Source organism: Euleptes europaea, chromosome 15 (assembly GCF_029931775.1).
Source record: "Euleptes europaea isolate rEulEur1 chromosome 15, rEulEur1.hap1, whole genome shotgun sequence".
Lineage (NCBI taxonomy): Eukaryota > Metazoa > Chordata > Lepidosauria > Squamata > Sphaerodactylidae > Euleptes > Euleptes europaea.
In genome coordinates this window covers 37810743-37836881 of record NC_079326.1, presented here as the reverse complement: position 1 = coordinate 37836881, position 26139 = coordinate 37810743, and the positions used below count along the sequence as shown (strand labels likewise).

At 41.0% G+C, this 26139-nt stretch overlaps 1 protein-coding gene across 1 annotated transcript in view; it reads left to right on the top strand.

Annotated features, from left to right (window-relative positions):
• Positions 1-26139, top strand: part of LRP2 (LDL receptor related protein 2) — a 181593-nt gene that overhangs the window by 6329 nt on the left and 149125 nt on the right. The window contains exons 2-3 of the mRNA XM_056861187.1: positions 21961-22068; positions 24787-24909. Coding sequence (XP_056717165.1) covers positions 21961-22068; positions 24787-24909 — 231 coding nt within the window. The remainder of the gene's footprint in view (positions 1-21960; positions 22069-24786; positions 24910-26139) is intronic.

The window sequence follows — 26139 nt, the reverse complement described above, 5'->3', positions numbered from 1 at the left end:
TAGTTTGCCATTGCCTACCTCTGAGTAGCAATCCCAGACTTCATTGAGGGTCTCCCATCCAAGTATTAACCATGGCCAACCCTGCTTAGCTTCTGATGAGAGCTAGCCTGGGCCATCCAGGTCAGGGTCAGTGTAACACATGGACCAATGTTAAGTAAATTTCAGTTTAAAGTATTAAATATATTGCACAATCCACATGTCCATTGTATAGAGTTCTGTGGAACTGGGATGTTCACAAATGTGTGGAATGTTCTAGAATGAATGAGATCCATTTAATGTTCTCTGGAGCTGTGCTATTCTGTTCTGCTGTGGGAATAATCTATACAGAACATGCAGTAAACCTTGAGCCTAAGGAATGTTTGGTCTAGGGCTTTACCCCCAACCCCTGGGGAAGTATGAAGATCTGATTTTGATCAGGGAAAAAGGATTTGAGTCACAGCGCAGAGAAGATATAAAGGATATTAATCTACTGTCCACTTTTATGATGAAAAGTAAATGTGTATCTTTAGAGAAGTCTAAGAGAGAGCCAGCTAAGTTATCAGACTGGGACCTGGGAAACCCAGGTTGAAACCCCCCACTCGCGCCATGGAAACTTGTTGGATGACCTAACTAACTTTATTTATATCCTGCTCTTTACCCCAATACAGAACCAAAGTGGCTTACATCATTCTCCTCTCCTCCGTTTTATCCTCACACCAACCCTGTGAGGTAGGTTAGGTTAAGAGTGTATGGCTGGCCGAAAGTCACCCAGCAAGCTTCCATGGCACGTGTGGGGATCTGAACCTGGATTTCCCAGATCCTAGTCCAATGCTTTAACCACTACACCACGCTGGCTGTCTTGAATATGAATAACAGGAATATCAGTTTAAGTTCCCTTAGGGATAAAATAAACATAGAACTCCAAGCAAAGGTCTTTAAGTTCATTCTCTGATTGTTTATAGTTACAGGAAAGGAGGAGATAAAAAGATCAGTGAAGCAATTTACAAGTTTCTTTCTAGTTTGACAAGTAACTAAATTTGTTAACTAGGAAGTTATTATTAGTACTCTGGTTTTTGTACCTTCCTTCATCTTTCTTTAATAATTTACTCCTTTTTTATGTTCCAGGCAGTGAAGTGTATCAGGAATTTGCTAAGTAATCACCTAAAGTGGAAAATAGGGCAAGAAGACACAATTTCAGTTAAAAGTTGAAAGTGGTAACTAGATGACAGCTGGTTAGACTTAAATCCTTCTTTACCAAATGGTTAGAGTTACAGTCAATTATTAAACTGTAGAACTGAAGACAAACAAGTGTTGAGCATCCAAGGAGATTTAAGCTAAGATAGTTGTGCAATCTATTCAACACTTCCAGTTTCATGAAAGGCAGCCCTTCTTTCATATGTTTGGCTAACTAGAAATTTGAGCAACAAAATTCCACTTTAATCCAGATTTACCTTCCATGTGTTCCACAGGAAATGAGCAAAACGGTCACTTGAGGGGAGATGTTAGAAAGCTGTACCAGTAAAGCCTTTGATATTATTTCTCTGGGCTTTGTGGGTTGAAAAGCATTGTTCTGAGCCTTCTTGCAATGCTAAATTTTTGGAAGATCAAATCCAATTTTTTTTGGTCTTTTGGATAATGTGGAGTTAAAGCTGTTGGCCTTTAACTTAAGTTTTTTAAAAATAATTTCTGTAAAATTTTACCCAATGTAGTGGCCTGAGTAATAATATTCAGAACTTGACACTAAGTAATTTGCAGTACTTATTAGCGGACACATTCTTAATGTAACATTAACCAAAAGGATCATGTAACGTTAATGTAACATTAACCAAAAGGAATCTTCCAGAAGGGTAGCGGTCTTGGTTTATGACCACCGAAACAAAAAAAAAGTCCTACGGTAATAATAACAATAATAACAGAAACAATGACTATTACTACTACTGTTATTATTATTTCAATTTTTAGGCCGCCCTTTCCCAACCAGGTTGGGCTCAGAGCAGCTTACAACAATGCATGGCAATGCATGTTACTGTCATCAATTCAGGTACACTCAAACTGAGAACCAGGGGTGTGAAAGTCAACTTAGCACTTTAGGATCTATGCCAAATCAATCTTCATTCACTCTGTTGCAGACAATCAAACAATAAGCCTTATTTGTAACTGAGTTTGTATTGGTCTTTTGCAAAAGTTAAAAAAAAGGGTGTAGGATGGAATTATTCAAAGAAGCTCTGTCCTTGTATGTCCCTTTGAAGGTCAAAAGGACTCACAGATACCAGTTATACATAAACTCCAGGAGCTGTATCCAATAGCCCTATCACTGGCAGAATGCATGCATTGCAGTGAAGGGATTCCAAATACAGTCTGAGTAGGACGAGGAAAGGTCAGTGTAATGTATCCTGTATCAAACATCTATCAAAATCTTTGTAACTATGGAGTCATGGGTAGCCATTAGTGTTCCTGAATGGGATGTACAGGGACCATATTACACATTACATAATTCTTGTGTCCACCTTATCTATTGTAACTGTGTGACTGCTCCTGGCCCTGCATCTAGCCTTGTGTTTATAAGAACTTGAGTAATGAGTGATCCAGTATAACCATGTTTTGTCCACAACGGAATGTTAACCAGTTGATGGTGCCATCATTTTAACTACCTTCTAATGACAAGTGCCCTGACCTGGATAGCCCAGTTTGGCTCTAACATAACATGTCCTGGATTGCCCAAACTAAAAGGTGGCATCAGGCATACTTGCCCATGCCTTTCTGTACCTGTGGTTGCAATTCTAAGCACACTCTCCTGGGAAAAAACCTTATGGTATACAATGGGTAAACTTGTTTAGGATTGGTCCCTGTGACTTCATCTAAAAGTTTAGGAGTCCAGTAGATTTGCCCATCCTCACACATACTAAATTACATACAAGTATTTGTACAACTATCATTTAGAATATGCTCATGGGCTCCTTTGGGGGCAGCCAGCAATCAGTGTGATAAGAGGCACACTGACATACTGTTGGGTTACGAATAGCCTGGAGGGGGGGGAAAACGTCCTGTCCCTTCAGGTTATCTACCTCCATTCCATGAAAATCTTCCATTTGTACATTAAGCCTCTGTTAAAGATAACAGACCATTTTTTTCCCCTCCATGTTGTTGGCAGCCCTACATACCACAATCGTTTTGCTAGTTATTCTGCAGCCGAAATGGGGTGATTGCTAAGATTTCATTACTCTTGCAAGTTTTATGGGTTCCTGTGTGTGCCCATCTCACTTCCTGTGCTGCATTTTTTATTTGTTACCTACAATCACAGTCTAGCAATTACTTTTAAAAAGATGTTCATTGACCATGCTCCTTTCTAGTGGCACAAGAGTATTTCAGTCTAGCCTGGGCCACTGTGGAGAAAAGCACGTTCTCTCCCTCTCTTTCCCTCTCTCATATGCTGCTTTCTACTGCATAGATCTTCAGAGACTGCATAGCTCGTGGCATTTGTCTGTGGTCATCTTTGACACCTAAGAAAAACATTACTTTTAGGCCAGAGCAGTAGAGTCTGAAAGAGCAATCCTAAGGAGATCCTCTCGTAATCCTACTCAGGTCAATTCAATAGGGTTTACTCCTAAGAAAAATTTCTTAGGATTGTATTAATAGATGGGGATTTGTATTCATTCATCTGGCCCTAATGGTGGTGGTAGTGATGTTCATTATAATGCACTACAACCTGTGTTAGGATGTGCTGATCTGGGCTGATCTGAGCTAATCAAAAGAACAGATAATGTGGTGAAAAGTGCTGTCAAATTACAGCTGACAACCTAGGGTTTTCAAGGCAAGAAAACATTTGAAGGTGGCTTGCCATTGCCTGTCTCTGTGTGGGCTGAGAGAGTTCAGAAAGAACTGTGACTGGCCCAAGGTCACCCAGCAGAATTCTTGTGGAGGTGTGCGGAATCGAACCCAGTTCTCCAGATCAGAGTCGGTGGCTCTTAACCACTATACCACACTGGCTCTATAACAGATAATAATACCCCAGGTTTAAAATATATATCCTTGATAGAACTTTATGGTGCCTTTCACCTTTACTTGTGAGTAATGGTGCATAAGAAACCCGTATAAGCTAATGGAATTAAAAAAGGTGTAAATTCGCATTGAAAGTGGAAGTTATTATATTTGATGGTACCTTTTCATTCTGTTTGTTTAAATGGGTTTCCTTATGTAAAGTTATTCCTGGCTTACCAAGAGCAAAGTCAGGCATAAATATTTCTAAGCATAGTAATATATACGCCTTTTAATAGTTTACCATTTTCAATAATCATTTTCAGTCAAATACCTTTTGCACCTTTATCTCAGCATATTTCTTCGAAATGGTTTCAAGAACCTCACTTTAATGAGTAAACCTGTAAATGCTGAAGCTGAGCGGATTGCCTTTTGAGGCACTCAGAATAACCATTTTAATTTTTTCTGTATTTTGCAATTCTTAAAAGCAGATTAACCAGGTTGTAGGATTAGTTATATGTATGTTAGAGTTGGGATATGCCTGCCTTCTTAGCATTTTCTTGGTAACCTAGTTGGTTTTGATTAAATGGATTTACCCCTTTGGTTTGAACGAAGGTAAATCACTACGGTATATGAAATCTCACTGGCTTCTCCTTAGGATTGTCAGCTTTGTGCTCAAGAAGAAATAAGGACTAAAACCAAGGCCCATAATTTTAAGAATGCATTCCGTGCTTAAGATATTCAAAATGATTATTTCTTGATTTCCATGAAAAAAGTAATTGTATTTATTGCACTTGGTGTTAAGATGAACATTTTTAGTAGATGACTGGGGAAGGCACTGGCAAACCACCCTGTAAACAAAGTCTGCCTAGAAAATGTCGGGATGTGACGTCACCCCATGGGTCAAGAATGACCCGGCGCTTGCACAGGGGACTTTTACCTTTTTTAAAAAGTACAACAATTTAAGTGTAAGTATATAGCAAGCCATAAGTTGGCTGCGACTTGACGGCACTTTACATACACACACACACACACACACACACACACACACACATATTGCAAGCTACATCGATGTGGTGGAAAGCTTTTCAGTACAATATAGCAAATAATGTTGGCATGTGTGCCAAAATATTATCTATGAGGCGAGCATGATGGGGTCCCTTTGGTCTTCGTTAGTACTCATTTCTTCTGTCTCCTTTTGTTTCTAGACTCCCTTTCTGAGAACAGAGTCATCACAGACTTCCTTCTTAGATTACCCTTTTTAAATGTTGTTTCCCAGTCATCCCCATTCTTTGCTCCTTTGTCTCGCTTGAAAGCCAGCCATGAGCAGGATGTTATGATGAGGCCATAGTCTAGGTCAAGGAAATTGTTTCAGGCTCTGTAATGGGAGGGTCTTGGTTCTTCCCTCATTGATCGGCCGAGGCCAGGGGGGCTGGTCTACAACCTCCATTGCAGGCTTGCTGCTTCCTGTGACATCTGTCTCTGCTTAGCCCTCTGCTCCCTGCCCACCACACTGTCATGAACGCAGCATCTGGATTCCTTGGCATGGTGGGGGTGCCCATGAACCTCTTCCCCAATTTAGCTGGAGATAACTACAGTGCCATGAAGTCCATTAGGTGACCTTGGACAAGTCGGTCTCTCTCAGTCTAACCTATCTATGAAGGTTGTTGCAAGGATAAAATGGGTTGATGCAAGGGCGAGAGTAACTTTGTAGAGTTAGCCATTTTTAATTGTGTATTATTGATTGATATTCGATCAATAAAATGTGACTCAAACAACAACACGACCATTGTCTTTGTATATTGATTGGTGGCCAGTCAGGGGGACTGTAAATCTCATGCTTTCTGGACCTGCCTGGGATTTCAAAAATGGGGATTTCTTACACACCTTGCAGGACATTCTGTATGGCTGGGGTGGGGGTGGGGAGGCCTCACTAAGGTTGGTATATCACGTTGCATAGGCCTGTCCTATATAGTATAGGATTTTAAAACATGCTGAACGCATTTTGACAGTTAAAATACATTCCAGTTCTTGTGGGAACAGTAATATGAATATCTCCGCCCAGTTGCTGTTACCAGATTGTTATAAATACATGAATGACAGTACTTTGATGTACATCTTAATCATTGGTACTGTCTAGGTAAAGTGTGATTTTGGCGTGCTAAAATCTTTTCAGTACTGCTACCTTCATGGCTAGCAGAAAACGTTGTAGGAAGGTATTGATAGTTTCTAAGATGCGTACCAGAATGTTTAGAAGGGCAGCCAGTTGGTAGGTGCCAGTTCAGGACTGTGAATTAAATGCACCATCTAAAAACTGCCTAAACTATCAAGTGGCTGTCTAAAGTCTAAACCTGACCTTCCGTTTTGGGGCTCAGAGCCAGTGTTTTGTTCAGCTGAACCATAGTGCTAGGCAATAGGAGAAATGAATACGTCCATAAACAAATTAACATCTACACATAGGCAGCCATTCCTGCAGTTGGAGGGGTAGCTAGTGAGATGGAAAGGATAACCTGCCGTTATCAGCATGAATCGCTTCATAGAAATCTAACAGTTCAGTGATAACAATGCTAGAACTCTGAAGCACTGTTAGTTGTAATTCATAGTCTTTTTGTAAAAATCCCCTAGTGTTGTAATCTAGAATTTTATTTCAGTGGAATGACTTGCATACTTATTTTCAAGCAGGTGCGCTAGAGCTGTATTTTATGTGATATTAAAATAGTCTGATTGGGAGATTTAAAACAGTCGTCTTACAAATACTGCTGTATTTTAAAAATTGGTATTCTATATTGGCCTGTATAAGGGACTATTTAAGCACCAATTTTTACCATTGTGGAATATAATAGTTTTTACTATAGTTTAACTATCACACTCGGAAGTGAATGGAATTGCATACGTGTCTAAAAATTAGCGACACTGCTTCTGGCATTATGAATGTGAATTGTAGGAGCTTTCTTTGTTAGCTTTTCAGATTTTCCCCTTTCCTTTCAAGTTTAGCTACAGGGTGCCCCCTAAATACATAGCTCATTCAACAGTTAGAACTTATGCTTCTGACAGTGTGCAAATGCTAAGATTCTTTTCATTGCCTCTGTGTTTATATGCTATAGTAATTAATCTGGGTTTTGACAAATATGAGTTGGCTTCAGTCCAAGATTATTTTTTTTAATATCAAAGGCATCATCTTGGCTTCTGAATGCAGACTTAACTGCCTTCCATAGGTTTTTTGCAGAAGAGAAGGTAGACACCCTTAGAGTGTTATAGTGGACCTGCATAATCCAGATCATACTCTTCCTCTTGGAAGAAGTAATCCAGAATAAATGAACGCCGCTGTAAGTGGCCCTAATGTTGGTGGGGAGGCAGTCTATGGTATATGTAAATCTCTCCTCCAACACCATATTTCAAATGAATCAACTTTCTTCCTGTCAGCTTTCTTCATTGTCCAACTTTCCCACCCATGCATAGTAATGGGAATACTATGGCATGAATTATGTGATCTTGGTCGCCAGTGACACATCCTTGCACTTGAGCATCTTTTCTACCTCCTTCATGGCTACCTTTTCCAGTCTCAATCTCTTTCTGATTTCTTGTTTGCAATCTCTCTTTTGGTTGATGATGGAGCCAAGGAATAAAACATCTTGAACAATTTCAGTTTCTTCATTGTCCACAAAATTATGTAATTCCCAAGTAGTCATTACTTTTGTCTTCGTGATGGTCAGCTGTAATCCTGCTTTGACATTTTCTTCATCAGTAGTTGTTTCAAGTCTTCATTATTGTCTGCCAGCAATGTGTTGTCATTTGCATATCTCAAATTGTTTATGTTCCTTCCACCAATTTTTACTCCACCATCTAAATCGAATCTAGCTTTCCTTATGATATGTTCTGCATATAGATTGAATGGACAGGGAGATAAAATACATCCTTGTCTGACATCTTTGTCAATTGGAAACCATTCTGTTTCTCCATATTTTGTCCTAACAGTAGTCTCTTGTCAAGAGTACAGGTTGCACATTAAGACAATCAGATGCTATGACACACCCATTTCTTTTAAAACCAATTATAGCCTTTTATGATCCACACAGTCAAAAGGTTTGCTGTAATCAATGAAAAACAAGCTGATTTCCTTGTGAAATCCTCCCATATACACCAGGGACTAACTACACGTTTGTTTGTTTGATTTATGGGTGCACCCTCACCTCAACAGAGGACTTGGGGCATCAAAACTTAAAATAGGTCATAAAACCAATAAATGCAATAAAACAGATTCTAATTAAAATTCAACCAGTCATCAGCTCTGGAACAAATCTGGACAGCCAGTCAGCTCACCCATTCTCTTAGTTAATTAAATGTTGCACAAAAAAAGGTAGCCTTGCATGCCATATAGAATCTTAATAAATCCAGCAGGGCACTAACCTCCTCGGGGAGCTAGTTCCAGAGGGCAGGGGCAATCACCGAGAAGGCCCTTGCCCCAGTGGATAACAGATGGCTTATTTGTGGATCAGATACCTGCAGCAGGCCCCACGATGAAGACTGAAGGGGGCAAGGCGGGTCATATAGATATACGGTAACATACACTTGAAATTTCTTTTAAAACAAAAATAGTGTTGGCAGAAGTGGATTTTGAGTGAAGTGGCAGCTGTAGAAAGAGATAAGTACCTCCTCCCTTTCCTGTTTCTCCACTCAAAATCTGCTCTGCAAAATTCTTTTAAAAGGATAACAAATGGCTGCAGAGTTTCTGTACGCAAACTTCTGCGTAATGTTCCTTACAGTCTAATGTCAGTTGAATTCTTGAGCCTAGAGCATATAGCCACTTTACTATCCATCCTTGTTAAGCAAGAATTCTTCACCTTGGTTTGCAAACTGGAAGAGAATTCATTCTTTGTAAGGGGTTGGTGTGCCTCAAATGAATGAAACAAATATGTGTGCCTGTTGAGCATGTAACCATTACTTTATGGGTTACTAGCTTTTGTGGAATTAATTGCAATGTCACTCTTTCAAAATTGCCAAGGCTGAGTTGTAAACATAATTAACTTGCCACTAAATGTTGGTATTTGAGAAAACAGACTAAAATTACTGTTGTACCCCAGAGAGATTAGTATACAAGTACTTCCCTTCATTTTTGGTGGCACTGTCCGACAGCACAGGAATATTGGTAATTTTTTATATCCAAGATAATGACTTAGATCTCTGGAGGTTTTTGGTGGGTGGAAAGATTCATGCTTGCTGAACGCAGCTGTCTGAAAAACCCTCTGAAATCTTGTTACTGAGACATGGGACTCTCTGAGTTAGTATTTGGGGGAGCGTTTTGTGCTGCCGTGGGAGGAAGCGATAAAGTTGTACTCCGTGAGTGTAAATCCCTCCACCCATGGAAAACCTCTGGAGGATCTAGGCCATTATTTTATTTTACTTGCTTCACTTATGTCCAGCCTTTCTCCTCAATGGGGACTCAAAGCAGCTTGCATTGTTATCCCCTCCTTCCTTTTATCCTCACAACAACAATGTGAATTAGGTTAGTCTGAGAGGGTACGACAGGCCCAAGATTACTCAGCAAAGTTCCATGGCAGAATGGTGATTCAGACTTGAGTCTCCCAGATTCTAGTCTGTCACCGCACCACCCCGGCTCTCTAACTGTCATGTTAGGTTGCAATGCAAGAAAAGACCCAAGGTTGGCATTAGTTGATGTTATTCCAAGCGTGGAGCGAAGCAGACAAACAGTTCTGATACTATATATGTCAACAGTGGCAAGATTATTGCATGAAAAAGCAGAAGTTTGGTTATTGGATAAACAATCACATAGGCAAGAGCTGTTTGTTCAACAACTGGCAACATTCTATCGATTGCTGGAATAAGACAAATTGATTGATCGACATACTGTTCAAAAAGTAATGGAGTGCATTCCGTAGATCATTGTTGGTATTATATACAGCAATCAGTGTTAATTTACAGTAGTTTTTTTCTCTTTTATTGATGATGTTGTTAAATGTGTTGTAGAATATCGTTACAGATTTCTGATTTTTTTTAAAGCTGCGTTGCATACGGTAACTGAAATACCTTGTTTTAACATTTTTAAAAAATCAGCTACAAATATAACAGACAAAATTACAGATGTCCTCAAATTATATTGCAGCTGTTATAAAAGACCAGCAGACACAGTGACAGCATCTTGGCAACCAAATTCTGGATATCATCCTTTCCAAAACTGTAAAAAATCCCTACTCTTTAATATGAATGAATTCATAGGCCTTTTCTGGAAACATCATTTTTTGTGGGTGCTTGTGATTTTGATTGAAATGAGCACTAGAAGGTTTTGCTACCTGAATCAGATAAAATGTGAAACAAAATCTTTCCAAAGCACTGTGGCAAGATGTACATTTGGCTAGGAATTACTGAACATGACAGTTCTTTGAGTCTTAATATCTAAATATGTTGTGAGTGATGCTTCGGATTTAGTACTGTTTTGTAGATTTATCAGGCACTTGGTGGAAGGGGGGGCTGATCCACAGGATTTTAGTGGTCCAGGGAGTATTTAACTTAATTGAATCCAGCACACTGTCTCAGCATGGGTTTTATGTCTGAGTGCATACAGCTCCATTGTGCATTAAGCTTCTTTAATATACATTGACTCAATTCAGATGGAAATCAGTTGCCCCAAGGTTTGGGTGTCTTGTTAGAAATGTCAGCTGTATACAGCTCTCCTGAGGTATGACTTGTCTGAGCACTACTTTGTCATGGTTTTGAACACATACCAAAGCTGTAAATTCATCAATCTGTTGAAGATCTTTACTATTACTTCCCCTGGTTTATTTGTTATTCTTCTGCAGTGCAGAACCATTCATAAATGCTTGGAATATCTCTTTCTGACTTTCCCGCGAGCCAATCTTTTTTGTCAGCACATTTGCTTGATCATCACAAGCCTGCACTTGCTTCATGATTAATTAATTAAGGGCATCTATGTCTGCCTTTCCACTCTTAAAAAGTCCTCAAGGTGGCTTACAAAAATTAAGCAGGAATCAAAACATGGCAGTTATGAAATACCAACACAATATCTCTAAACATAAAAGAAAACCAAGAAAAAGGACAAAGACCAACCAACAAATCTAATTTTAACTGCAAAAAATTATAACACTGGGGATGTTTATAAATTTCATGACAAGTCTGCTTTGATTTGAAAGTTGATGTTTCTTTTGAGGCTTCTCTTCATTCAGGATTAAAGCTGCCGTTTTCCGTTTTCCCTGACCACAATTTGATAGAAGCACTGTCATTATAATGGACAGCGATTTTTGCATCAATTGTTTACATTGGTGTATAGCATTAAAATGGGGTATAACATAACAATGGCATCAAAATGCCATAAAAGAAAAAAAAAAAGGGAAATTTGCCCAAGAAAATAGGGGGGGGGATGGAAATAATCTTCTTGAGTATGTATGAAAATTAGTATGAAGTTAAAAATACATAAAACTAACTGTGAATTAAAAGTTCAGAGAAACAGGACAGGCACGACCTGGTGCCTCAGTGATAGTAATGATGGCACCTTGGTCGATCTTCACGTCCTGGAGAGGGAATCCAAAAACCAGGGTACCACCACTGAGAAGGCTGTCTTACTGCAGCAGCCTGCTTGTCCTCATCATAATAAGTTGTACAAAATACCCCAGATTCTTTTCTAGTAGGCACTTCAATTAAGGGATCTAGAATAGCTGACCAGAGGCAGAATGTGATAGCCAGATAACAGACCTGTGCTGGATCAGTATTTCTCAAACTTGTGGAATTTCAGATCATAACCTTTTGAACTCACTGTACCTTGTGGACTCCTCCGACCTAATATCAGTCAGCTATTCCAGAGGACAGTGTGTGTGTAGATTCTGGTGCATAGTTGTGTGCAGCCCCTTACTGTTGCACGCAAGGATCTGGGGCTGTAATGCGCTGGCACTAGGGACAGAAGAGGACATCTCTTATGCATCCCCCGACAAATACAAGGATTTTCATTAAAACAAAGCAGCAGGGTTTCTTTTCTTCTTCCCAAATCTGATTGGGATGATGGGGCAATGGGAATTCAATTGTCCCTACAAATCTAATATGGGTTATTAAGGGTCCTTTGTTGGTAGGCCTTCAACTCGCCCAGGTATTGGGAGTCTGGGAGAGGAGGGTCCAGCTGCCGATCCCTCTCAGGAAATTGCATTGCCCCTTTCAGGTGTCCGGTGCCCTCCCCCAGGAGGAGCCATTCCATAGTGGGAGAACCACTGTGCTAGATAGATCATGGATCTTCTCGAATACAGGAAATGCTTTATACATTGCTTGACCCTTGAGAAAACCAGTTGCTTGATGGCGTGTGCTTACTACTAGACTCTTTTAGTGTATGCCTCTGAGTCTCATCTAGTTATCACAACAGTAGCAGCATACCTTTGTTACTACCAGCTTTATAGGACTTAGTTCTCACAGCTGACTTAAATGTGTTGTGCTCTTTAGCCCGATGCTGAGACAGTTGAGAGATTTTATCCTGTTTGGTGGAGAATATATAATTTATGTCCAGTTTCTGTTGCTGATGTAACTTGCATGATAAGAACTGATTTCCGGACCCTTGAAATGCTAAATTGCTGTAGTATGGCTTCAGGGCTAATAACAGGTTTGTAGTGCAATTCTAAACAGAGTTGGTAGCCTTAGAAAGGTAACTCTGTTTAAGACTGCAGTGCAAATGTAGCAATTTAAGCACGTGTTATCCCTTTTTAATGGGAAACAAACATAGGAATGGTTTTGAATGGCTGTTGCAGATAGGGGCTCCAGAGGAAATTCCTCCTATGGGCCTTTTTGCAAACCTGTAAGGTCTTTCTGTTATCTTCAGCAGAATCCCTATTATGCACTCATCATTCCTGTGCCCCAATTTTGCCACAGCCCTTCTGAAGGCTTGCTTGATGCTATTTTCTCAATTCTATATGAAGATGTAATAGTATGCAGCACTTGTTTAATGATGAGCCGTCTGTAGTACTAATGTTTAGAGAAAATATGCAGACTTAACTGGCAGTGAAATAGATGCTATACAATATGGCTGGATATGATTTCTCTTAGTTTCATTGGAAAAAGTAATTCTCTCTCTTGAAACATAATAGCTGATCCATTTCCAAAGTATACCAATATTAGATTTGAAGAGGAATGCTAAGTAGATTTTTTGGGGAGGGAAATAAATGAGAAAAAATTTTTTAACAGGCTTTTTCATTTGTAGCAGTATTAAAATTGCTGATTGAAAATAGCTTGTGGGGCTTATGAATTTCTTCAAAGTTGTTGGGAGGCATTTAACCATGTCTTTTTTTTTTTTTTTGAACTTGATCCCTACAGGGAGACTTTATATTTTCTTTTTGTACTTTGAAGACAAAAAGGTTCCCTGCTTAGTTTTAGCAGATTAGAGCTCCAAATTTCTTAAAGTATGGGGTTTATGCAAAGGAATTAATGGCAATAATTCTATAGGCCTTTTATGACTGTATTAAACTGGGGAACGTGACACAGTATACAAACATAGTACTTGTGAACGGTAGTCGTTTGGTGATCAATGAAACACACATGCTCTTTCAAATAAGTTTAGACCAGTTCCATTGCATGTCTATGCAGAAGTAAGCCGCACAAGGTTGGATCCTGTAAATGCCAGCCTTCTCACTGAAACAAATCTTTTAAGCACATATGTTGCTGCCATATGGATTCAGATCATCGGTCTCTCCAGGATAGTGTTGCCTATTCTGACTGGCAATGGCTCTTCAGGGTTTTACCCATCACCTACAATGTGACCCTTGTAACTGCAGATGCTAGGGATTGAATTTAGAAGAGCCAGTGTGGTTTGGAGCAATGGACTCTAATCTGGAGAACCGGGTTGGTTTCCCCACTCCTCCACATGAAGCCAGCTGGATGACCTTGGGCTAGTCACAGCTCTCTTAGAGCTCTCTCGGCCTCACCTACCTCACAGGGTGTGAGGTAGGGGAAGGAAATTGTAAGCCGGTTTGATTCTTCCTTAAGTGGTAGAGAAAGTCGGCATATAAAAACCAACTCTTCTTCTTTCTGCATGTTCAGCAGATGCTCTACTACTGAACCACAGCCCTTCACTAAACCTTTCCCTTCCCTCAAAAGTTATGCCATGAGGTACAGGAAGGCTGCAAAGAAGAGGAAAATCAGGTGGACCTGCCCCCATGTTTCTTTTTCTAGTGGATCTCTTGCAGCTGTAAAAACACTGGTAGAAGAGAGAGGTGGGGTGATTTTGCTTGATTCCCCCCTCCTCATTGCAACCCTTTGTGTCTCATAGCATTTTGTCCATGAGGATTTTGACTCCTAGTATCAGGTTTTTTTTGGGTGGTGGTGGTCACAAGTGGCTACTGAAGGAAGAGGAAGGTAGGAAAGAATGTCCATGAATGCTCTCCACTTACAGTTCAAAGGATCCAGCCCCCACAGTTTGATGAAGCTTGATCCCAAGTAACGGTTCATAGGGTTGCAAGCCTTAGTGACTATTCTTACAATCATCATTTGGCTTCCATGCCCTTGTACAGTGATAATATACTTCTGAAACATTTTTCACAAATGTGACATGGCCAGTTTCTCTAAAATGTGCATAATTTGGTGATTCTTCATTCTTTGCCACACATTTAGTGCCTTCCATCCTCAAAAATAAGTCATCTGTTGATACGGTGGTCTTGGTGACGAGCCCTCACTCATTCTGTATGATCTAAAAACAGAGAAACCACTGTGGGTCAATTCACATGTGACTTCAAACCATGGTTTGGTTGTCTTTTGCAATTCTGTTTCCAAAGGGAAGAGCAAGGTTGCTGATTCAGATCTAAGAGTTTGCTTATGATAGGCAGGGAAAGAGGAAGTCTCCTTGAGCAAGGAAAGGAGGGGGTGGAGGAAGCGCAACAATCCTTGGCTGGGACATGATGTCCAAAACAGTTTTAGCTATCACATGTGAATTGGACCTATTGATGTCAAACAATGATGTTTATATTACCATTGTAAATGGGCCTGTTTCCAGAGACACTGTGTGTGTGTAAATTGCCATCAAGTTGCAGCTGATTTATGGCGACCCTGTAGGGTTTTCAAGGCAAGAGATGACCAGAGGTGGTTTGCCGTTGCCTTCCTCTGCATAGCTACCCTGGCATTCCTTGGAGGTCTCACATCCAAGTACTAACCAGGGCTGACTCTGCTTAGCTTCTGAGATCTGATGAGATCAGGCTAGCCAGGTCAGGTCTTAATGAACATAAACCAGTGCAATGCAGCAGTGTAATGCAGCTGCCTTGAGCCGAGAGGAGAGGTAGAGTATAAACATTTTAATAAACATTTTAAAATATTTTCCATATTTAGTTATTTAGAAGGTTTTATCCTGCCTTTCTATCTTAGAAACACTCCAGGTGGCTTACAGGAGGAAAATACAAGCCCCAATTAAATAAAATTATCCCTGAAAGTTCATACAGAGTTTGGAATGTGGTAGTAGGGATGCTCAACGAAGGGAATCTTATAAATTTCTGCAGCTAATATTGACTTTATGACATCCTTAGAGGAGAGTTGAGCATAAGGAAAGGTTGAAGGAGCTGGGTATGTTTAGCCTGAAGAGGAGAAGACTGAGTGGGGTTATGATAACTGTCTTCAAGTACTTGAAGGGCTGTCATATAGAAGATGGTGCTGAGTTTTTTTCTGTTGCTCCAGAAGGTTGGACCAGAACCAACGTGTTTCTGTCTAGACATTAGGAAGAATTTTGCAACTGTTAGAGTGGTTCTTCAGTGGAACAGGCTTCCTTGGGAGGTGGTAAGCTCTCCTTTCCTGGAGGTTTTTAAGAAGAGGCTAGATGGCCATCTGTCAGCAATGCTGATTCTGTGTGTGTGTGTGTGTGTGTGTGTTAAATGCCGTCAAGTCGCTTCCGACTCATGGCGATCCTATGAATGAAAGTCCTCCAAAATGTCCTATGTTTGACAGCTGATTCTATAACCTTAAGAAAATTGGCTCTGTGCTGTATAATTCTATACAGATTCTATAACCTTAGGCAGATCATGAGAGAGAGGGCACCTTGGCCAACTTCTGGGCATGAAGTATAGGTCACTGGGTGGTGGTGGTGGGGAGGTAGTTCAGAATTTCCTGCATTGTGCAGGGGGTTGGACTAGATGACCCTGGTGGTCCCTTCCAACTCTATAATTCTATGTATATATGCATTCCACATAAATCCTGAACATTGTTAAACAAATATGATTTTATCATAAGCCAAAAACATATGAAAATGAACTAGTTTAGAAATTTTGTTCGTGCTCTCTCACCTGCATCAAAATCGAGATCACCTCTAAGATCAGTGAATTGGCTTTACTGTTGAGGAAAGAAAAGAGACTTGTATTTTTTAAAAAAGTATAGTGCAACCATTTTCTAGTTTTGCATTCCCTTAAGATGGTTCAGCCATGACCTGGATGGCCCAGGCTAGCCTGATCTCGTCAGATCTCAGAAGCTAAGCAGGGTCAGCCCTGGTTAGTATTTGGATGGGAAACCACCAAGGAAGTCCAGGGTTACTGTGCAGAGGAAGGCACTGGCAAACCACCTCTGTTAGTCTCTTGCCTTGAAAACCCCATAAGGGGTCACCATAAGTCAGCTGCAACTTGACGGCACTTTACACACACACACAAGATGGTTCATGTGCTGCTCAAATTTAAAAGCTCAAGCAACTGGAAGGAGAATTAATCCATCTAACATATATAACACTCAAGTAATTTTGAATATAATGACCCTGACCTGGATGGCCCAGGCTAGCTCAACCTTTTCAGATCTTGGAAACTAAGCAATGTTGGTCCTGGTTAGTATTTGGATGGGAGACCACCAAGGAATACCAGGGTCACTACACAGAGAGGCAGGCAATGGCAAACCACCTCTGGATGTCTCTTGCCTTGGAAACTCTACGAGGTCGCCATAAATCAGCTGTGACTTGGCAGCACGTAGATAAATATCATAACAAACCCACACTTTGTACTCTTTATCAGCATTGCAGGTGTTCTAGAAGATTTTATTTTGAAGGATATCTTCATTCAAGGATATTGGCATAGGGACCTTATTTCATAATATCTCATCTCCCTCCCCCCTTGCTTCCACTTCTATTGAGTGCAAGAGATTTGGTCTGCAGAGTTTCTATTTCTTTTTGGAATGTTGGTCTGCTTCCTCTTGAAACCTTCAGTGTTCAAATGGGAGGAAGAATCCTCCAAATAACTACTTGAAAGATAACGAAAGATCTTGTCACTTAGTTATCTTTTTGGAGAATGTATATGGCACCGGTAAATGATTGATATAGTCAGTAGTAGTGCTGGGTTTCAAAGACTGTTTGATGGGGACGGTATGGTGCCTTAAAGAATTCCTTCTGTGAAGAAACAGCCTCATGGGTCAGCAGCATCATTTGAAGGAGGCATGGCTGAATAATCTGTACTTTGCACATCGAAATCTCCCCTCCCCCTTTGTATTTCTTTATTTCTAGGCCTGTTTTCTACCGCCCTGCCTTTCTTTGCTCTATCTCTTTCCCACCCACCCCAGTTTTGAGCCCAAATTTGGCTCCAATACAGAAATTAAAAGCCAATACAAATATCAATTAAATTATCCCATCTCTTGGTTTACTTAAAACATTTTTATCCCATCCCTTCCTCCAAGGAGTTCTGGGCAGCAAATATCATTCGCCCTTCCTTTATTTTATCTTTACAACAGCCCTGTGTTGTTGGTTAGGCTGAGAAAGAGCGACAGGCCTTAGTTAACCCAGAAAGCTTCCATGGGAGAGTGGGGTTATGAACTTGAGTCTCCAAGATCCTGATCCAACGCTAACTGTTACACCAACCCGGCTCTTACGCATCACTGCCTTCTTGACTTCTTCGTCCTTCGCCTCCCACCCACCTTGATTCCTGCTCCCTTTCCCCAAAAGAGCACGCAACCATTCCTGCTCTTCAGCTTAGTATAAGAACAGAAATGGTAAACATCTACTAACATTTAAGCACAGGATTAGGGGAACTCCACCCCTTTGTTTTTCAACAGCCTTCTAAAACTCTTATCTTTTTGGATCATCGGAAATTAAGCACAGTATTACGGGAACCTGTGCATTGCCTCAGGTCCCCTCAGAATCTCAGTCCGTTGGAGCACACTAGCCCTGTTCACAAGCTACACTGAATGCGTGTACAATCCAAGTATGGTGTACACTTCATTTTTCTTTATATGCACATATAAAGAGTAATTCTCAGGTTACTCACATACAGCTGAACATGCGATTGAAATTGCACATTTATCCAGGTACTGGTCCCTGGTTTCATTTGTAGAGTGAAAGCACATTGGCTGTTTCTTGCAAACAGATGTATGGATATACATGAGGAATATGTGTGCATTTACTAAAGCATGTGAACAGGGCTTCTATTAGAGCCATTTGTGTGGCGGCCACCCAGGGTTGCTTCTTTGTAGCCGCGGCTCCAAAATGGTTTGCCAGAAGAAGTATGGAGGGCCTCTACTTTGGCCTAATTCAACCGGCAGTGAAATGCTGCCCTTTTCAGGTGGGCCTTTGATGGGTATTAGGCTGAGTGGGGGGTTCTGTTGGTTGCTGATGTTTTAAAATTTGTGAAACTTTTGATTTACTGTCTTGCTGCTAGCCTTGTAGAGAGCCAGCGTGGCCTGGCGGTTAAGAGCGGCGGACTCTAATATGGAGAACCGGATTTGATTCCCTGCTCCTTTTACATGAAGCCTGCTGGGTGACCATGAGCCAGTCACGGTGCTCTCCGAACCCTCTCAGCCCCACCTACCTCACAAGGTGCCTTTTGTGGGGAGAGGAAGGGATTGTAATTGTAAGCCACTTTAAGAATCCTTAAAGAAGAGAAAAGCGGGGTATAAAAACCAACTCTTCTTGTAAGCCGCCTTGAGTCTCCAATTGGGATGAGAACGGTGGGGTGAGGATGCTTTAACAAACAAGGGAGTACTCTTTTATTGTTTGTTTGAAACATACTGATAATTTTCTGTAGGAATGCTATCCACAGGACTGCTTGCCTGAAATAAATGCCTGGCTTTATCAGCACCTGCCAAAGCAAATCAGAATTCCAGTGAAAATTAGCTCATTAGTATTACCTTTTTAAGAAAAGGGCTTCTAAAAGTAAACATTTCTTGTATAATGAAGTCATTAATTGTTATTAACTTTCTATTGGAGTTCACCTTTTCCCCAAATGCCGAGGCTGTTATTCACTAGATCTGTCAAACTTTAGACTTTGCAATTTACGGCTACAATCCAGCTTCTAGTTAAGGCTGCAATCCAGCTTCTAGTTACAAGTGCCGTTAGACGTCGGTGGATGGTTAAAGCTTGGACATTGGATTGCAACATGACTGTAGCTGAAGCAAAATGATGGTGTTTAATTCCATCCTCAGCATGAGGGCTAGCAGATCAAAGGGAAAGGGAAGGGGGGTAGGCCTACAAGGGACCCCCACTACCTTAATTAAAATCCCCACTGGAATGACCTAAGCAAGCAACAATATTGTGAAAAATTTCTCCCTTGCTCCCCTCCCCCCCTCTGCTCAACACGATGGGGAAGAAATTCACAGCTTGCCAAATTTTGCATACTGAATGTATTGGGCTAAGTGGGCACGCTAGTCAGCCAGCCTTGACAGAATGAATACTTGGCCAAATTCACGTGATTGTTTTACATATTTATTCATTTTGTAGTTTGCTCCATCCCAAAGTCTAGCAGGGGTGAGAATGCAGACCGGAAATAAAACAGTTTAACTACAGTTGACAAAGCGCCTTGCAAATATTGAAATCCTTGCCATAAAAAGCCAGATAAAAATGTTTTTAAAAGGGCGAAGATGCATGGTCGCTTTATCCTCCTTTAATCCCATTTTTAGCCAGGATCGAACGCACATTAGGCGAAACGCATGCGTTGAATCCTGGCTGAAACAGGGATCAAAGGAGGATAAAGTGACCATGCGTTTTCACCCAAAGTTTTGTTTTGCTTCCAGAAGTTCATTGTACCTGGGCTTAGGCAGAAGGAAGGATATTCCATCACTGAATTTCTTAATGTTCACTTGGTAAAATATCGTTCTTGTGCCTTCACTCTTCCCATAAGAAGGTTACAGAGCATTTTAGGAATGGGTATTTCAGTGTAGATAATGATTTCCTCTTCATGTCACTTATACAGAACAAATCTTTCTATAGCATATTGCAGCACAACACTGTTCCATTTCCCTGTTGTGAACATTTCATTTTGTCTGCTACACAGACATACCTGACTTAAAATAAAAATACTAACATCTAAAGTATAATCCAGCACAAGCAGTAAGTGATAACCCATCACAGATCAATTACTTTAGATAGGCAAGGGTTTTTAGTTGAGATATTTTGCATGTTAGACTGAGAATTATACTGGAGAAAATCCAGAATGCCTTCCATCTACCTTTTAATATTATACTTTTAAAAACCACTGGTTTATAAATTCTGAGACACATGAGCAAAATAGCAAAGGGTTCTAATTCCACAAAACCATATTCATATATTACATTATTAGTAACACAAGAAAACAATACCTTGATTCCTCCTAGTGTCACAAGACGGGGAAATTATGTTCTTGTGGCTGTCAGGAACTGCATGATCTAACACAAGGACTAAAAGAAATCTGGGCCGTTGGGTACCGTATATGTTTCCTATAAACACATTTAATCAGGCAGTGTTTGACATAGCCTTAGAAACTATAAAGATTGAAAGCACACAGGAAGCAAACCAAAGAAGAAAACTCTTTCTAGTCTTGTAGTCTATCACAGCAAAACAGCCTCTTCTCTTAATAAACAAGTGCTAAAAACATATTAGTTTCCATTATACTGAATGGCCCATCACAAAGAGACAAGGGCCGTTAAGTTCTCACAATGAAATAAACAATCAACCGGTTTATCTGAGCTCTGACAGAAAACCAGGCATTATAGCCACTCATAAACACAGTTAAGTGATATGCTCTTTTGGGATGTACCGTAGGAAAACTGCTTTATGTGAGGAATGTTGAAATCTGATTGTCTGGTAGTGACATTCTGATTTATAATGTATCCTGCAAATGGTCAGATATTTCTCCTGGATAAATGGTGGTACAGAGTGGTACAGCAATATGTACACCCAAATACCTTCTAGACTAATGTATGATGGTGGTTAGTGGTGCAGGTCTGGGGTTGGTGGTGCAGGTCTCTTATCAAGTACCTTTAAAAGCACAACAACCTCCCTTGCAAAAATGCCCAGAAGGAATGTACAAATGCATGCTGGAATCTCTGAGCCTTTGATTGAATTCTGTCCGGCAAAGGAGAGATTTAAAAAATTTAACCGTTCACAGAGAAGAACAACAACTTCAAAGGAAATACAGTGTGCATTAAGACAAAAATCTGCTATATTAGTTCACTAGCTAAAAAACAAAACAAAAGTGAACAAGTTTTTGTGCATAATTGGACTTTAAAAATGTATGTTGCTTCTGAGATATGTGTTACACAATGACATTTAAGTATATCCTTATGATTGTATGAAGTGGGGAGGGGCTGGGAACACATCTCTCCGATCTTTATGCTACTGAAGACAATTATGAAACTTCCTAAAATGCTTCGCAACCTTCTTATGGGGAGAATGAAGGCACAGGAAGGACTCACCAACTATCACTGGAAGAGAAACTTAAACAATGGCGGGCTGATAGCATCTCTTCCACCTGCACATTGTGATTGCATGAGAATTCCTTGCAGGAATTTTTTGTGAATGGTACACCAGATCTTTCATACACGGACTCTTGTTGGAGCTTTTCCTTTATCTTGGTGTTTTCGGCTTCTTGTTAATGTAATAAATAATATGCAAAAGGATAATCAGTCTGATTTACACTATGCATTAATTCATATTTAACTTGTGGATACTCCTTTTTGAGTTGTCCACTGAAAGAAGCATGTGCCTTTTTATCTGGACATATGATCTTATTGTTGGGGCTGTGATTATTGATGGCAACATACACGTTCTTGTTCAATATGAAAGCTTTTTTGTTTGTTTTGCAGGGTGTGAAAGTGGCCAGTTTCGTTGTGGGAACGGCCGTTGTATTCCTGCAGACTGGAGATGCGATGGAGCACGAGACTGTTCAGATGACAGCGATGAAGCCGGCTGTCGTAAGTGGAAAAGCTTAGAGCTTTTCAGGAAAAGCAGCATATACATATATCTAGTAAACAGTGTTGTGTAGTGGTTAGAGTGCTGAGAGAAGCCAGGTTGAATTCCCACTGTGCTATGGAAGCGTGCTGGGCGACCTTGGGACAGTTACATTCTATTAGCCAAAGCTACCTCGCAGGATTGTTGTGGGGATAAAATGGAGGAGGGGAAAGCGATGTTGTAAGCAGCACTGGGTCGTTATTGGGTGGGGTAGAAATAATAAAGTGGGAAAAAAATAATTAAATTTTAAAAAATGAGGTAACTGACAAAGTCTGGTGTTTTCCCAACATAAAGCAGCTGTCTGTTAAATCTTGTTCTAACTAATTGAAATGAGTCTTGTTCAGCTCAGGCTAGAAGTTTAATCAAATGAGCTATCTGGTGATAGCCACTAATTCAGGCCTAGTCTACGTATGAAGAGGATAGGCTTGCCAGGTCCCCCCCTCTCCTCCGGTGGGAGGTTTTTGGGGCGGAGGTGAAGCAAGATTGTGTGCGCGTGGCCGCACCGACTCGATCGCGTCCCTTTTGGTTTACACCCGGAAGTGCCACATCGTAACGGGCCTTTTACCACTCAAACTGGGAATTTGAGTGGTAAACGTCCCCTTGTGATGCGGCGCTTCCGGGTGTAAACCAGAAGTGCCGTGGTGCCGTGGGCAGGTGCGCTTGCAGGCATTGCTCGCCGATCCTCAGCTGGTCGGCGGGCAGCCAGGTGGATTGGCGGGGGGTTGCCCGCCACCACCTGGCACTTGGCAACCCTAGAAGAAGATTGATGTGGTAAAATTCTGAGGTGGTAGAATGGACTGTATGACATCAAACTGTGTGTTCATTTATGTCACATTTTTAGTGCTCTCCCGTATATCAGTTCCTTGAAAATAAAAATTAGGTCATCAAGGAGAAAGGTTCTAGCTTTGCCCTTTGCCTGCAGTTATAAGAAATTATTAATGTAGGGGAACTTTGAAAAATATCGTTCCTCATAATCAGTGGGACTGTTCATTCTACACCTTAACACTTTGCCACTTCATTACCACCTCCTTCTTCTGCATGCGTAGGTTTAAACATGCAGGAGAATGAGATGGCAGAATGGACTGGGGTGGGGCTGTGGCAGAGTATGCAGAAGGTCCCAGGTTCAACCCCTGGCCTCTCCAGCTAAAAGGATTGGGTAGTAGGTGATGTGATGTGAAAAACCTCTGCCTGAAACCCTGGAGAGCTGCTGGCAGTCAGAGTAGACTGGCTCAGTGTCAGGCTGCTTAACGTTTTCCTATGGACTGCACAGCTGGGAGAAAGCTTTTATCCTCTGCGTCTAACTTGATGCAGTCCATCCTGCCACCTCTTCCTTTTGCCTCTTATTTCCAACCTTCCTTTGCTTGCATATATAAATCAGGCCTAATCTGACTTTAAAAAGATTATCTACATTTCTGGAGGGCAGGTTTTATCTGGGGCTGTCAGCCGTGATAGCTAAGTGGAACGTTAGTGTTTGGAAGCTGGGTGCCTCTGAGTACTGGAGGCTGGGGAGAAACATATCGGGAGGATTCTTGCTTTCATACCCTGTAGTAAATAGGTAGGTTCACAGGCAGGCATTTTCTGGTCACCGCTGTAAAAAGAAGAGTGCTGTAGATGGACCTTTGCTGTTATAGTAGGATTTTAAAAGTGGGAGATATTTTAATCTCACTATTGGCATCTCTGACTACCTGGAGAAGATGTTGCCCATTGCCTTATGACTATGTGCTGTGGTGAGATGAATATTGCTACGCTTCTACAAATACCTTTGGAAATCCAGAGATACAGAAGGCCTACTGGATGGCTGGGGGGTCTATAGAGGGCCTCATCAGTGCATCTAAACAATGGCTAGGGTTGCCAGTCTCCAGGTGGGGCCTGAAGATCTCCTAGAGCTATAGCTGCTCTTCAGCCTACAGAGATCAGTTCCCCTGTAGAGAATGGCTGCTTTGGAGGATAGACTATATGCTACTGAGGTCGCTCCCCTCCTCAAACCCTCCCATCTCTAGCCTTCACACCAAGATTTCCATGAATTTTCCAGCTCTGAGTTGGCAACCCTGACTGACAAAAGAGAAAATGATGTAAAATCTTGCTTAGGCAGTTGGCTGTGAAATCCCAGCCATTTGTATAGGTTAGCAATGGACGTGTTCCCTAGTTCATAGAATTGCTTTTAAGATATTTATTTAGCTGCATAACTAATTTCACAGGCAAAGATTTCTGGCTTGCTGTGTGTATAATATGGCTGACTTGAAGAAGGAGAGCCCAGGGAGAAAGGTTACCCATTCAAAGGGCTAGAAATTTGTATTGGTAGATTCTAGCTGATAGGCCAAGAGGCCCTTTATAGGGAGGCGGGTGGTCACATTTCTCTCCTCATTAATGCGGGTGGTCACGTTTCTCTCCTCATTTAGTTTTATTCTTGGTGTTGGGAAGTTAGGTTACAGGGTTGCCAACAGGCCTAGAACAGCACATGAAAGATGGATTACGAAACATCCATAACTCCCATTGAAAAATGCCTTTTAGTCATGCCAGGAAGGCTCATGGCTCTCTGAAACTGTTATCTATATCTGACCTCTATTTGGAAGTGCTTCTTATATTTCAGAAGCATTTTATAGCACTAGAAGAATTTTTAATACCTGGCTGTCTTTTTTCCCCGAACATCCAAATAAAGTAAATTCAATTTCCTTCACTAGCGCATCCCACCTGTGAGGGAAATCATTTTCAGTGCCACAGCGATGGAGAGTGCATCCCTCAGACATGGGTATGTGATGATGAAGAAGACTGTGAGGATGGCTCCGACGAACATCAACAATGCCGTAAGTTATGAACTGCTACTGACCCCTCCATCACATGAGCTGAACCTTTCTTACTTGCATATCCTTGTCATTGAGATTCATTGGTTCAATCAGGTAGCACACCATATCACGGTTTGTGCAAACCATAATACAGAACCCAGACCACTGTTTGAGTTTCTAACAGTGCAGTCCTAAGCAGAATTGTACTTTTCTAAGTCAATTCAGGAGCCCCATGGCGCAGAGTGTTAATCTGCAGCACTGCAGTCCAAACTCTGCTCACAACCTGAGTTCGATCCCGACGGAAGTTGGTTTCAGGTAGCTGGCTCAAGGTTGACTCAGCCTTCCATCCTTCCAAGGTCAGTAGAATGAGTACCCAACTTGCTGGGGGTAAAGGGAGGATGACTGGGGAAGGCACTGGCACACCACCCTGTAAAACAAAGTCTGCCTAGGAAACGTCGGGATGTGACGCCACCCCATTGGTCAGGAATGACCCAGTGCTTGCACAGGGGACCTTTACCTTTACGTCAATTCACTTCAGTAGACTTAGAAAGGTGTAACTCCGTTTAGGATTGCACTGTAAATTATAACAGGAAAACCAAGGATTAATACTGCTTGTATGTTCTTCATTTCTATCCCCAAATTTAAATTCATATGTTCTGTTTCTCTAGTACAGCAGCATCTAGAAGCAAAGTGATGGCCATAACTCTGGTTTTTCAATTGAACTATCACTTCAAACTGATCTGTTAACTCATGTCGGGTGCTTTCAAATGTCATGAACAAACAGTGGTTTGTTTGTGAGGAGAATGAGCTTGGAAGTCCTCAGACTTGAACATTCCCTGCTTCCTCCCTTTGTGCACTTCATCAAGGTTAAAGACTTCCTGGTTTAGAACTAGCCGTAATTTGTTGTGATGTCTGAATCAAAATGCTTCAACAAATTGCAGATTGTTTCTGTAAACAATGATTCTAAATTGTGGTTTAATCATGGTTTAAAATCCTAGTTTGTAAACAAGAAGCTAACCACAAATTGTTTAAATAGCTGATTTGGATGTTGCAACAAACTGTGGTTAGTTCTAACTAGGATGTCTTCGATCTCAGTACACTGCAGGAGAAGACAAAGGAGGGAGCATGCAAGCCTGATGAGTTCCTGACTAATTACAAACTATAGATTTCTTGGATGGGAGCATAGTTTCTGATTCTGGTTTATGGGCCAGTTTGTCAGTTCAGGCATAACACTTTAACATTTGTTTAAGT